This window comes from Ascaphus truei, chromosome 4, assembly GCF_040206685.1.
Source record: "Ascaphus truei isolate aAscTru1 chromosome 4, aAscTru1.hap1, whole genome shotgun sequence".
Lineage (NCBI taxonomy): Eukaryota > Metazoa > Chordata > Amphibia > Anura > Ascaphidae > Ascaphus > Ascaphus truei.
This window is the reverse complement of record NC_134486.1, coordinates 41,591,201-41,604,780: the sequence shown is the minus strand read 5'-3', so window position 1 is coordinate 41,604,780 and position 13,580 is coordinate 41,591,201. Positions and strand designations below refer to the sequence as shown.

The 13,580-nt window shown below is 39.1% G+C and overlaps 1 protein-coding gene across 7 annotated transcripts in view; it reads left to right on the top strand.

Annotated features, from left to right (window-relative positions):
* Positions 1 to 13,580, top strand: part of KCTD3 (potassium channel tetramerization domain containing 3) — a 74,072-nt gene that overhangs the window by 18,879 nt on the left and 41,613 nt on the right. For all 7 annotated transcript variants that reach the window (XM_075595620.1, XM_075595621.1, XM_075595617.1 and 4 more), the window contains 4 exons: positions 692 to 737; positions 3,287 to 3,360; positions 7,587 to 7,645; positions 13,442 to 13,522. In XM_075595620.1, the coding sequence (XP_075451735.1) occupies positions 692 to 737; positions 3,287 to 3,360; positions 7,587 to 7,645; positions 13,442 to 13,522 (260 nt within the window). The remainder of the gene's footprint in view (positions 1 to 691; positions 738 to 3,286; positions 3,361 to 7,586; positions 7,646 to 13,441; positions 13,523 to 13,580) is intronic.

Sequence of the window (13,580 nt, the reverse complement as noted above, 5' to 3'; positions counted from 1 at the left end):
GCAACGTGTCACCCGAAGCCGTCGGAGACAAGGTAAGGGAACTTAGAGGCCTCGTGCGGTCCCCCGGCATATTATTAAAATGCTTTGGGGAAGAGCGCGGGGCCTCTTAAGTGCTGCGCTTCCCCTAGAAAATCTCGTGCCCCCCAGTTTGCGCACCCCTGCTCTAGCGGACAGTAGAAATTTACAACAGGAGATGTTGTTGCGACTTTCTATTCCTGACCACACAGCAATGTATATATTATTTTTTGTGTGTCAACATTGGCACAGACAAACTACAAATAAATAGAGAAATAGGGGGGGGGGGGGGGGACAGATCAGCCCTAAATAGATCAGCCCTAAATAGATCAGCCCTGGTTCAGGGAAGGTAAAAAAAATTATCAATTTTATTGGGTTTGCAAAAAATGTTACGAGAGAGAAATCAAACCGTATCCTCTATCTGAGAAATCCATAAGTGTTTTGGCATTATTTGTGATCTGATTGGAAAAGTTCAAGGGGAAACATGAGAAAAAATAAAAAAAATATTCATCAAATATTTTATAACAAATGTCTTATCTCCTTTACCATTTATTTTTCTTACTGAGATTGGAAATCTACGTGTTTGCAATATTATTAGTTTGTGCTTGTTTTTTGTTTTGTTTTTTGCTACAATTAAGTTTTGATAATTCTTAAGAAATACTGTACATTTTTGCAGTTTGCTAAGTGGAAGAATTTCAACACTTCGGGATGAAACTGGAGCTGTGAGTTATCTATTTTTTTTCATTATGATTATAAAATTTTACAAACCCTGATATTTTGTGAGGTGTTGAGATACAATCGAATGATAATAAAAGCATTTCTGGCACGATCTTGTCTTCCTGTGTTCAGTGTTTTGGAGTATGTGTGTGCAAATATGTAAAAAAAAAAATATAATAATATATTAATATATATATATATATATATATATATATATATACACACACATTATAAAAAAAAGTAATTCTCACAAGAACGCATGAGAATTTTCAATTTCATCAACTGCATTTTACAGTCCATTATTCCATCTAGTGGTAGGTGTAAAAACTGCCTTGTGAGATAGGAAATTGTCCATATCTGTTCACAGTCAACAAAGACAAAAGTGTAGCAGAGGTTGGCGAGCACAGTTTTCACTAAATACTGTATGAAAAACGCAGAAATACAACATGGTACAATACTGTATATTCCCAGCTAGGTAGAAACTGATGATCTTTGAAATGGGGACACACATCTTCTTAAATAAAATGTAAGTGTGCATTTTTAGAGATCTTTTAATACAAAACAGTTTTGATACAGTTCGCACTATGTTCTCTTTCTTTCCATATTGAGATCATTATACTACCTAAGAAGACAAAGGAAATTGGTCATAGGATCTATATGCCACAAATGATTCCAGGATCATTCTCCACTCATTCTAAATCTAGGAATACTTTCCAAAGCTATTTGGAACATGGAGGTTTTTATTTCAGAAAATGTGAGTCCCCATTTTAAATATCATCATCATCAGCAGCAGCAGTTTCTACTTAGCTTGGAATATATTGCACCATGTTGTATTTTCTATATTGGATGGAAACTGAGCTCCCCAACCTCTGCTTCACTGATCCACAAGAAGAATTCTGGACCGTTCCCCATAGGGTTTTGAGCTGCATTTTTCTTTTTCACCATTAATATGTAATGTGCATGCAGATAGCACAGTTTATCACTATATTTGTCACATTTGTGGTCATATTTATCACTATATTTGTCACATTTGTGTTCTTATTTCACATATATGTATATTTCACTTATCAGCTTGCACTGATTATCAAAATACCGTATAAATAAGCACTTGCACTCCAATTATAGGAGCGCCCTTTACACTCTTTCTGAACGAAAACAAAACACTAAGCACACCAGAGATGAGCCACACAATCAAACATTATCTCATTTATCGGCTTTATATTCTTCTGCAATAAAAGAAACAAGTGACATTTCCTTATTTTAGTTCAATTATTTGCTCAACATCTGCTAGACAGATATTGTTTACAGTGTGAAACTCTTTATATAATGAAATGGGTAATCACTTTTTGGTGGTCTATACAGTATTTGGTTTTGCAGATATCATTTGTTTACATGATTGTAAGCACTTTATTTGTAATGTAGCCCTTTCTCTTAAAGCTTGGCTCTCTATACATGTCATTGAGACCCAAAGCTGCAACATTTTTAAGGAATAGCCGAAGATCTTTTCAAACGCATGAAGGTTGTTTGTACCTGTGTGCTAGGTATAGATTTTTTTCAAGCTATAGTCCCGAAATATAAATGCTATGCTGAGACATTTTGTTAAAATTACAGTACTATCTTTCACAGTAAATAGAGCCAACTGTGGTTTGGATGTTAAGATTCAAAATGATGAGTTGATCTTGATTGTTTCATTGACTTGTGCTTATAATGTAAGTCTCATGCTAAGTAATAATAACAAATTTATTTCATGGAGCGCTTTTTCTACCAATGCGACTCAAAGCACTTCACAATTACAATATAGTGCGCGGTACACAACACATAGGATTTTTACAGAGACTGTCCCTGCCCAGATGAGCTTACACTCAATCTCCCTGTGCCTCAAGCGCCAAAACATAAAGTGACTTTCCCAAGGTCACAAGGAGCCGACACCACCGGGAATTGAACCAAAGTCCCCTTATTCAAACTCTGTGTCATTGTTTAGAGTCCGTGTCACTCTATACTCACTGAGCCACTCCTCCCTACTAACATTATTCTACCCGTATTTATACTGCAATATAAAGGTAGTAATTAGGTGATCATTGCAAGGAATCCAGAAGTATACAGTGTTACTAATTTGTAATTAAATGCTCTTGCTTGAGAACCTTTTATGTTTGCACATTTTTCATATGTCACATCCCAAATGCATTGTATGCCTTCTGCTCTGATTATGAGAGTGTTAGCCGCAAGACATATGTAATGCGGGCGACTTGCAAAGCTACTATGGTGTGTAATGAAAAAATATTCTTTACGGGGCAATAATGACTTGGACATGTGTTACTTTTTACTTAAGGTGTTAAGTGTTTCTTTTCTGAATATGTTGGAGAATGTCCATAAACTGCAATTGCTTCTATAAAATGCATATTCAAGAAAGAACATACTGTAAGTGCAATTGTATTGGTAACCGGTACAGTAAATAGTATGGTTCTTTAGAATTAACACACGTACACAACACGAGGTTCTTACTTGCTACATATTGTAGTGTAAAACCAACCAAGTGATCCATTTCATTTTATAGATATTTATTGATAGAGATCCAACCGCATTTGCACCCATTTTAAATTTTCTTCGAACAAAAGAGCTGGACTTAAGGTAAGAAACAATTTTTCTTTTCTTTCTGTCGCACATGGGAAGGTATTTATTAAGGCTCATATAGTATAAGACCGCTTCATTTTTATCATTTCTGCTAAGATCTGCTTTTGACGGGAGTTTATTTTTAGCACTTTAGGAGGAGTTTTAGCAAGTGTTTGAGTGTTTAACGAAAGGGCTGCCCAGATAATCTAACAAGATGTATCAATTTCTGTGACATGGATTATTTCAAATCTGCCACGTCATGATACTACTACAGTATCTGCTTCCGTTTTTAGAAACCGAAATAGCAAGTCATTAATGTGATGGTTATGTATTCTATAAAAAAAAATATTGCTTGGTTTTCCCATTCACTGTATATATTTTCCTCTGCATGGGTTTTGGAAAGATGAAGTCTTGGGGAATAGCACTGCTTAGTAAATATGGACCTTTTGAATTCTCGCAATCTATCAATGTCAGTCATAAATATTCTTACGTTTTCTATAAGGATTTGAAAACAATTAAAGCTGCAATTCTGCCTAATAGCAATATATTTAACAGCATTGGGACTTGGGGTGGGTTGGGGTTCGCCAGAGCTGAACCATATTATTTTCAGATCCATTGGCCGCCATGGTTCTCGAGATACTTGCTGACGTTCTCCCAGGGTATTTACAGATGTAGCCAGACTTACTGTCCCCAGGAAACTGCGGACAAACAAGCAAAGGTCTGCGGTGTTGGGGACAGTGCCTGCAGGGATCGGTTGCGGTCCAGGAAGATTCATCTACGTGGGGCCATGCTTCTGAATGAGACCCCGCAGCATTAATCCTTCGCTTGATCGGACAAGTCAAACAGTGTAGAGGAGCTGCTCAGAGTCTCAGAGCATACTCTTTAGGTAAGGAGCTGTCTCTGAGTCTCCGTGCAAGGGCTAAGGACATTTAAATCTGGCCAACTCCCTTGATGACGTAGCTAACCAAATATGGATATCTACATCATAAATTCCCTATTATGATGTAGATATCCATATTTGCTTAGCTACGTCATTATATTCGGTCATCTACGTCGTCAAGGGGGTTGGGCAGTATATTTAACACTGCCTGTGCAACCCCCTTGATGACGTAGATTACCGAATATGGTCCTATAGTATTCTCTCTCATGATGCAGAATCCCATATTTGGTTATCTACGTCATCAAGGTGATTGGACAATTTTAAATGTCCTTAGCCCATGCACAGAGACTGCTTCTTACTTCGAGTTCTGAACTGTTTTGGGACTCTGCACAGCTCCTAAGCACTGTTTGGCTTCCACCCAGATGATTCTGAAGGATTAACACTATAGGGGTCCCATTTAGAAGCAGCCCCCCCCAGTGTTAATCCTTTCTGTTTTTGGTGTTGCAATCGTGCGCGGTCACGGCACCGTAAGCGATCGCGGTACTGAAAACAGTAAGTCTGACTACATCTCTGACAATTACTCTGACAATCTCCACCAAAATACATCAAACCCAGCTAACTTCTGGAAGGTTATCAACAATATATTCCAGCCTCCTAACCATCAACAACCAAGTAATATCACTAAGGGGCTTATTACTCTGACAAACCCCACTGACATTGCAAATGCATTTAATGATTACTTTGTGAGGTGTGCCACTAACTTATTAGCGAAACGCAGCCCAAACCACAAACCTGAATCTCATCCTGGGAGTACCCCTATAGTCCCACCCCCTCCCAACACTGCCCACAATTTTCAATTTGGCCCAGTATCTGAAGAGGAGATTACACAAGCGCTCCTCAAACTAAAACTAAGCAGCCAATGCGGACCTGACTTACTACAATCTAGGTTCCTACGACTTGGTGCCCCAGCCATTGCCAAACCAATTGCTTCTTTAGTCAACTCTATCCTGTCTGCAGGCCATATCCATAAGACCTGGAAAACTGCCAAAGTTGTCCCAATCTTCAAAAGTGGGGACAAAAACACTGTCTCAAACTACAGGCCAATCTCACTTCTCCCAATTCTATCCAAAGTCATGGAAAAATGTGTCCACTCCCAATTAAGCGATTACTATACCAAGACAAATTTCCCTAGCCAATTCCAATCTGGCTTTCGTCCCAAACACTCCACCGTAACTACCCTGCTAAAAGTTTGCAATGAAATCCAGTGTGGAATGGAACGGGGACAACTCACTGGTGCAGTATTCCTAGATTTTGCAAAGGCTTTTGATACAATTGATCATGCTATCCTGCTTAACAAACTCCAGAGCTCTGGAATAGGGAAGCATGCTTTAAACTGGTTTCAGTCCTACCTATCAGGAAGATCCCAACATGTGTCCATCTCAGGCTCTAACTCCAACCCCCTGGATATCACCTGTGGTGTCCCGCATGCTCTGTTCTGGGGCCCCTACTCTTCTCAGTGTTCATTAATGATCTTCCCACAGCTTGTAAGGAAGCCTCAATACACATGTATGCAGATGACACAATCCTATATGCACACAGCCATAGCCTCTCTGACCTTCAATACATACTTCAGTCTGACTTTTTGAGACTCGAAAACTGGATTTCCCAAAACAAACTGTTTTTAAACACTGACAAGACCTGTAACAATGGTATTTGGGACCAAGACTAAATTTTTAAGGCTTCCAGCGACTGAGCTCCTGATTAGAACCAACGCTAACACCACCCTAACCCCTGTCACTATTTTTAAATACCTGGGCTTATGGTTTGACTCCCACTTAACATTCGGAATGCACATTGATACCCTGACAACCAAGACCTATGCCAAACTAGGGGTACTTTACAGGAACAAATCAGCCCTAAGTCTTCTGGTCCGAAAGCGTATCACACAGCAGATGCTAATGCCAATTATTGACTATGGAGACATAGTATATGGCTCCGCTCCTCAAACCCACCTTAGCAAACTTGACACCCTCTACAATTCAATTTGTCGTTTTGTTCTCCAATGCAACTACAACACACATCACTGCGAAATGCTCAAAGAACTACATTGGTCATCACAAGAGTCTAGGCGCAAAGTTCACCTTTACTGTCTTGCCTTTAAATTCTTTCTGGGCAAGCTACCCAGCTATCTGAACAAGCTCCTCACCCCTACCACATGCAGCACTTATCACCTGAGATCAGACTCCAAAAGACTGTTCATGGTCCCAAGGCTCAACAAAGTATCCGGCCGTTCCTCCTTCTCTTACCGTGCACCCCAAAACTGGAACAACCTACCGGAGACTCTCACATCCACCGCCAGTTTAAGTTCTTTCAAATCTAAGGCTGTCTCACATTTTAATCTGGTCTGTAACTGTTTCATACGCCCATAATATATATTTTCTTTAACTGTGCAGACAATGTCTTGTATATAATGTATACCTTGTTCATTTATGTAATTATATTTGTAACCATGTATTATTTGTCTTAACTCTATGCCCAGGACATACTTGAAAACGAGAGGTAACTCTCAATGTATTACTTCCTGGTAAAATATTTTATAAATAAATAAATCTGTAAATGGCTGTTCCATAGGAAGCCACAACTGGTGACGTTGTGGCTTTCTATTGGCCCATGGAACCCACTAGCTTTGGTGGCCATATTTAGCTCCCTAAAGGGGAGGAGAACACTGGTAAGTATCTCGGGAACTGTGCTGGGGGAAGGGGTCTCTGGAGCTTAAAATAACGTGGTTCAGCTCCTGGTGCCAATGCTAGTACCAATGGGTCTGTCGTGCGCATCAGTGTAGTTAACCAGGTCTGGATGCTTCAGACACTGGAGCCATACGAGGGAGTTATGCCAGGCCACAGAAGTAACCGGTGCAGGGAGAGGGGTATGATACTTCACCTGCTGTCCTCCGGTTTGGGGCCCACTCTCCTCGTTGGCTCCTGCGTGCCGCCGTCAAAAGGTAACTGGAAACTGGAAGGGAAACGGCGCTACTGCGCATGTCCGGAAAAACGCTCCCAGAGTAATCTTCAAACAACTTTATTGAACACACACGGGGCTACACCAGCATCTCCCCCTCAATGGGGAGATGCTGGTGTAGCCCCGTGTGTGTTCAATAAAGTTGTTTGAAGATTACTCTGGGAGCGTTTTTCCGGACATGCGCAGTAGCGCCGTTTCCCTTCCAGTTTCCTGGTGCCAATGCTGCTTAACAAACATTAAAAAAAACTAAATCATGTGGGACTGCTGCTCTAAAGTTACAGCATTGAAATGACAGTGTAAGGGGATGTGCTGACTAATCTGAAACTATGTTGCCTTATTTTTTCAGGGGAGTAAGTTTGAATGTTCTCAGACATGAAGCTGAATTTTATGGAATTACTCCATTGGGTAATTTTATTTTAAATATCATATCATGCAGACACAAAATATCAAAGAAAATATGGGGGTTAATATATGAATAACATTTTGGAGCAAAAATAGTGCATCTTTCGATATTGCACCAAAGTACATCTTGCGCTAGTGTTGCCCCTATTTATTATTTATGTTTGCATTTTGGGTAGTGTAATTAGCAGTGGTGAACTAAAACCATTTTATATGCCTGAACAATAACTTTTATGTGGGCATTTCACATCATAATGTATCAGGTTAATATTTGTTAATCTGAAAATATGTTGCATGGGAGGAATCCATAGGAGTTGTGATTTCAGATGAAATTGCAGACATAATATCGTTTTTTAAGTCCCTTGTTAACTATCTAGACATATACAAACAAACAAACAATGCTGAAAATTAAGTTAATGTTATTTTTCAGTAGGTGAATTTAAATGTAATCTAGTTTAAGGGATGGGAATACTAAACCCATGCATTCGTTTAATTTAACATAAGTAAGGATAAGATTGATAGCAGATTCAAGAAGAGAGAATGTTTAACATTTGTCAGACACACATTAACTTACAGTACACCATTTGAAAAAGACTTGTGATCTGATTTGTGACTGTTATTTCTTAATTAAAGGTATTTTGGATGTTGGTCATTATCAGTATTTCCTCTTTGCCCTCCATGGCAGTCAGATACAAATTAGTTAAGCCCTCTCCACAGCTGAGCTGGACAGGTAACAACATTTGACTCCACCCCAAATTTGGCTCATGTCCTTTGGCATCTTCTTATTTCATTTTTTTAATTTTTTTTTATATAACCTGCCCCTGCTAAGCAGACTGGATGGGTCTGGAAAAGGGAGCTCCATTTCTCTTCTTCTCAATAGCATATAACGAAGGCTGTTTATTACTCTTTCCCACATATGGTAAGAGAAAATTGAGGACGCTAATGAAGCCAGTACATGCAATCTGGGTCAGCGCTATTCAGTGGGTGCAGTTGACCCATAATGGAGGGGATGTTTATCATGATAGTGGCCATGTGGTGGGCAGCTTTTTCCCCCACCCCCCCCTGCCCCTTCCCCTACTCATGTATGCCCTCAGCGGTTTTATGCAAACAACATCTATCCGGTAGCCTGCTCATTACAATCCATGCAAAAAGAATGCTTGTCACACGCCGGACGTGATATAGCATAGCAGGAACTGAGTCGTGAAACTGGAAGTGCCTCCAGGACTGTGGGGCAGAGTGACTTAGACCACAAATAGAGCAGTAAAAGGCTGAAAACGTTGTCGTGAAGGCCTTCACCTTTGGCATGGAAGAAAATTAAGAAGATAGACACATCTCCCTCATTAAACCCCCCCATGGTAAGATTTTAAATATTTATTTTGAATGGGCCCACACAACCAAGAATGCTTGGGTTCTGGAAACGATCACAGACTGGTGTTTTCTAGAATAGTTTTTATTGCCAAAAAAGTTTTTTTCACAGAATCCCCCACTACAAGGGAATCAACAGAATTGCAAGTCTCAAAGGAAATTATTACCCATCTATTATTAACTAATGTAAGTTCAAGGGTGCCGCAACATCTAAGAAACCAGTGGATTGATTGTAGGCTATTCCTAGTGCAGAAGGCTTCAGGTGACTTACAGAGCCATTTGAGATCTGAGATTTTTGAACCGATTTCTAAGGGTAAAATCATTCAAGATGGTCCCTTGAATCTATACTTCACGCTATTCAAGATGGTTAATTTCATGACCTCTATAGATTTAAAGGATGTGTAGCATCCCTAGTGCAAAATCGCTTCACAAATTCCCTTAATTTCACATTTTAGGCACCTATTCTCAATACAAAGGTTTTGCAACAGCCTCAAGAACGTTCACAAAAATCTTAATCGTTATCGCAAGTTTCAGAAAGAGAGGAATTATGGTTTGGCCATACTTAGACGATAAGTTAGTCATAACAAATTCCAGTCAAAAGGTTCAGCAGCACATGGAAATATTTCTGGGGTATTGCTATATCCTGGCTGGCTCATACACTGGGAGAAAAGTCATCTTATTCCAACACAGCGACTAAATTGTTTGGGCATAATAATTAATATGATGTGGGGAAGAGCCATGCTGGCCCCGGAAAAATATATTGAGGCAGCAGGTTACCTAAGGAAATTGCCTCGTCCACAGCTCTCGAATGCATGAGAACGCTAGGACTTCTCACTTCAACAATATAGGTGGTGCCATGGACACAATTTCACTTGAGGATTCTCCAAAACAATTTCCTAATGCTACGGAACAAGGACCCAAAAGATCTTTTCCCAAACTATAATGTTGTCTGAAGAGGCAAGGAAATAACTGTTGTGGTGTGAAAACAAATGCAACTTAGCAAAGGGTGTTTGTTAGTAGATTCTCTCTGGAATATTTTGACAACAGATGCTACATACATACATAGGCTGGGGAGCCCATTTCATACAAAACTTCCATCAAAGATTTTGGGAACAGGGGTGAATGTAGTAGAATTCAAGGCAATATAAACATGGCCTTAAGAAGTTTCCAATCAGATCGTCAAGGGAAACCAGTGAACATCAACTCTGACAAATGCACAGCCGTTACCTATACTGTATAAACTGCCACGGCCAACCAAAAATTTTGCAAGCTATGTCAGAAGTCAGTAGGTTACTAAATTTGGCAGAGAATCATGCATCTCATATGGCAGGGAAATCAAATATAGCAGCCAATTTCCTCAGCAGGCATAAGGTCCATCCAGGAGAATGGACTTTAAATACTGAGGTCTTCCAAATGGTAGCCAACTTAAGAAGTCTTTTTATCAAGGTGGATTTGAAAGAGAACCCCAAAAAGTTCCTATAACTAGCACTCACTGTGGTATTGAGTAGATGAGTAATTACTCCATGGGATATAAATATCCCTGACAAAATGGTCTATGACCGGAGACTGACCATCAGCTGACATATATAAAACATATACAGTACAGTATGTCCACATAGGACTAAAAGTGAAAAAGCAAAAAAGTTTTAATAAACATAGAAGTGTAAATCATGGACATACAATGTGTGGTAGAATAACATCCTCTAATGGAAGTGGGTGCCGCCTATAAATAAGTTTTGGTCAGTGTCCGTTCATAGACCGTTTTGTCAGGGATATTTATATCCCATGGAGTAATTACTCATCTACTCAATACCACAGTGAGTGCTAGTTATAGGAACTTTTTGGGGTTCTCTTTGGACCCACCTTGATAAAATGTCTATTCTTTTTCCTATAGCACCCTGTTAGAAATTCATATTGATTATTAGTACTAGGATGAGCGGTATGGTCACTATATAGTTTAACTGAAGAAGTCTACCAGAAATAGATGACCTAATGGCGACAAATTCAAACTCCCATGGTTCTTTGCAAGAAGGGAAGGCGAAGGGGCCGAGCAAATAGATGCGCTGACAGCATCATGAAATGACTCTGGCTTACGCTTTTCCACCAATACCGGTTGTAATACTCCCACACTGGGCCAGGAGAGCATGGTATGCATAAGTCATAAACTTGTCCATTACGAAACACTGGGTGCTCCCCTCAATCCCAAATTTACTTTCTCAAGGTCCTATTTTACATCAAAATCCGATGTTATGATAAAAGCCAAAACTTCTGCTACAAAAGTTTATTACAGGATCTGGAACAAGTTTTCTGCCTGATGCAGACCGAAATAAATAAAGGAGCAAGTGTCCGTGATGAATGTTCTGTAATTCCTTAAAAAAAGGTTTTGATATGGGTCGATCTCAATTTAAATCGTTTTTACAACCCTGGATTCTAAATCTAGGCGTGGAACCACTAATAAATAGGAGAATCTTTACGCCGATATATAACAATTAAATTAGCTTTTTCTAATTTGCGATCAGCCAGAAGAATAAGCAAACTCGGCTATGGAGCTGTTTACTACACTTGGACAAAGTAGGCCTCAGAACAGACCTTACGTTTTTACCTAATGTCGTGGTGTCCAAATTTCACCTGAACCGAGGCACCTAATCTTGCCATCTTTCTTTTCCAAATCCACTTAATGCTAAGGAACAAAAATGTAATACTCTCGATCTTGGGAGATTAACCAGAATTTACTTAATACAGAACAAGAGATTTCAGGAAAACAGATTTCTAGTAATCTCATGCGGCAAAAAGATAGGCTCTCCAGCATCAAGAGACACCATTGCATCTTGTATCAAAGAGTGCATCAAAACCACATACACTCAAAAAGGTTTACAGACACCAAAGATCATGAGGGCACATTCTGCTAGAACACCAACTTCGTCATGGGTGCTGAGCATTATGTAAGACTGCGGTATGGTTATCCGTACACCTATTCTCTACATTCTACAGTGTAGATATATAGATTTGGCTGCAAGGTTTGGCAGACTGTAATTAACAGATATATATGGAAATACTTCACCCAAGACCAATGTAATGAAGAGCGACTCGGCACTCCAGGAACAATGTTCAAAAGCAAACAGTTGTATTGTAGAGACAGATAAATCCAACGTTTTGGTCCAGCTACAGGACCTTCAGCAGGTTGGTCCCATAGCTGGACCAAAACGTTGTATTTTTCGGTCTCTACAATATAACTATTTGCTTTTAAACACTATTACTGGAGTGCTGAGTCGTTCATCAGATTTTGTCTTTGGGTGACATATTTCTATGTCTATTTTTATGATCCGTGTGTGTTTCTTTTATGTTGTCTAACCCATCCCACGAATTGCTTTGGTGCTTCCATTTGCATCTGACGCCATGGTGGGTAATGAGGAAAACCGAAGAATTATTCTTGCCGATAATTTTCTTTCCTCGAGTCCTCCAGGGCAGTGTTACGTCCCTCCCTATTGTATGCTGTATATTTGGTGCGGGGAGTCTGGTATATAATTTCATCTGGGGGAAAACCATAAAACTTTATATAGGGATTGAGTCAGTGACTTGTCCAGCTTAGATGTGGAGAGGGCTTAACCCATTCATATCTGATTGTCTTGAAGGATTAATGGAAATAAAATTATTGGTAAAAATCATTCCTATGTTTTAATATATATTTGTTATATTTATTTCTTTTTTTGTTTTTCATTTTTGTGATGTTGGCACTCTATATGTTACTTGATATGTATCATTTCTTTCCCTTTTTTTTGTTCGTGCATGCCAAATGCCATTTCTTCAAGGAAAAATGGTTCCACTGATAAATGATTTAAAATTAAATGTCAATAATATTTCCAAAGAGATTCCAAAAATTATTGCTAATATTTCCGGTAACTTCATTCCCTGGGGTTTTTTTTTTTTTTTTTTTTAAACATTTGTTTACGTTTTCCTCAAGGTCACTGCCGTTTAAAGGCTTAACAGACCGTATTATCAACAATTGAGTCTAACACTAGATTCTGCTTCTGCAAGCTGTGAATGTAGATTAGTATTAGAGTAACAGTTGTAAAACTGAAGAATGCATTATGCAGGGAGATGGTAATTATTATATCCAATGTGGAGCACTCCCTGCTACAGCTACAATTATAATACAGATAATATCCAAGCTAGTCTGATCAACTATTTATGTGCCTATGTTTTTAAAATGTAACATCTTCATGTGTACATACTATGAAACATTAATTCTAATTAGTACATTTTAAGTGGACGATCTTGATCGACTTCCCTTGACCTGAAATGGGAGTTTTTGGTCGATCACAGTGTACTCCAGAAAGGATAGAATTAGCCCCTAAGTCTACAAACTAGTTTTTAGTGGTTTTTTTACTGCCTGCTACATCCATGTATTAAGCTTATGACTGATACATTTTTCTATAGTAAGAAGACTACTATTATGTGAAGAGCTTGAGCGTTCATCATGTGGTAGTGTCCTATTTCATGGCTACTTACCTCCACCAGGTAACATTTTTCCCCATTACGGTTTCTGTTTACAAGAATTTGAGCTGAGTCAGGCAGT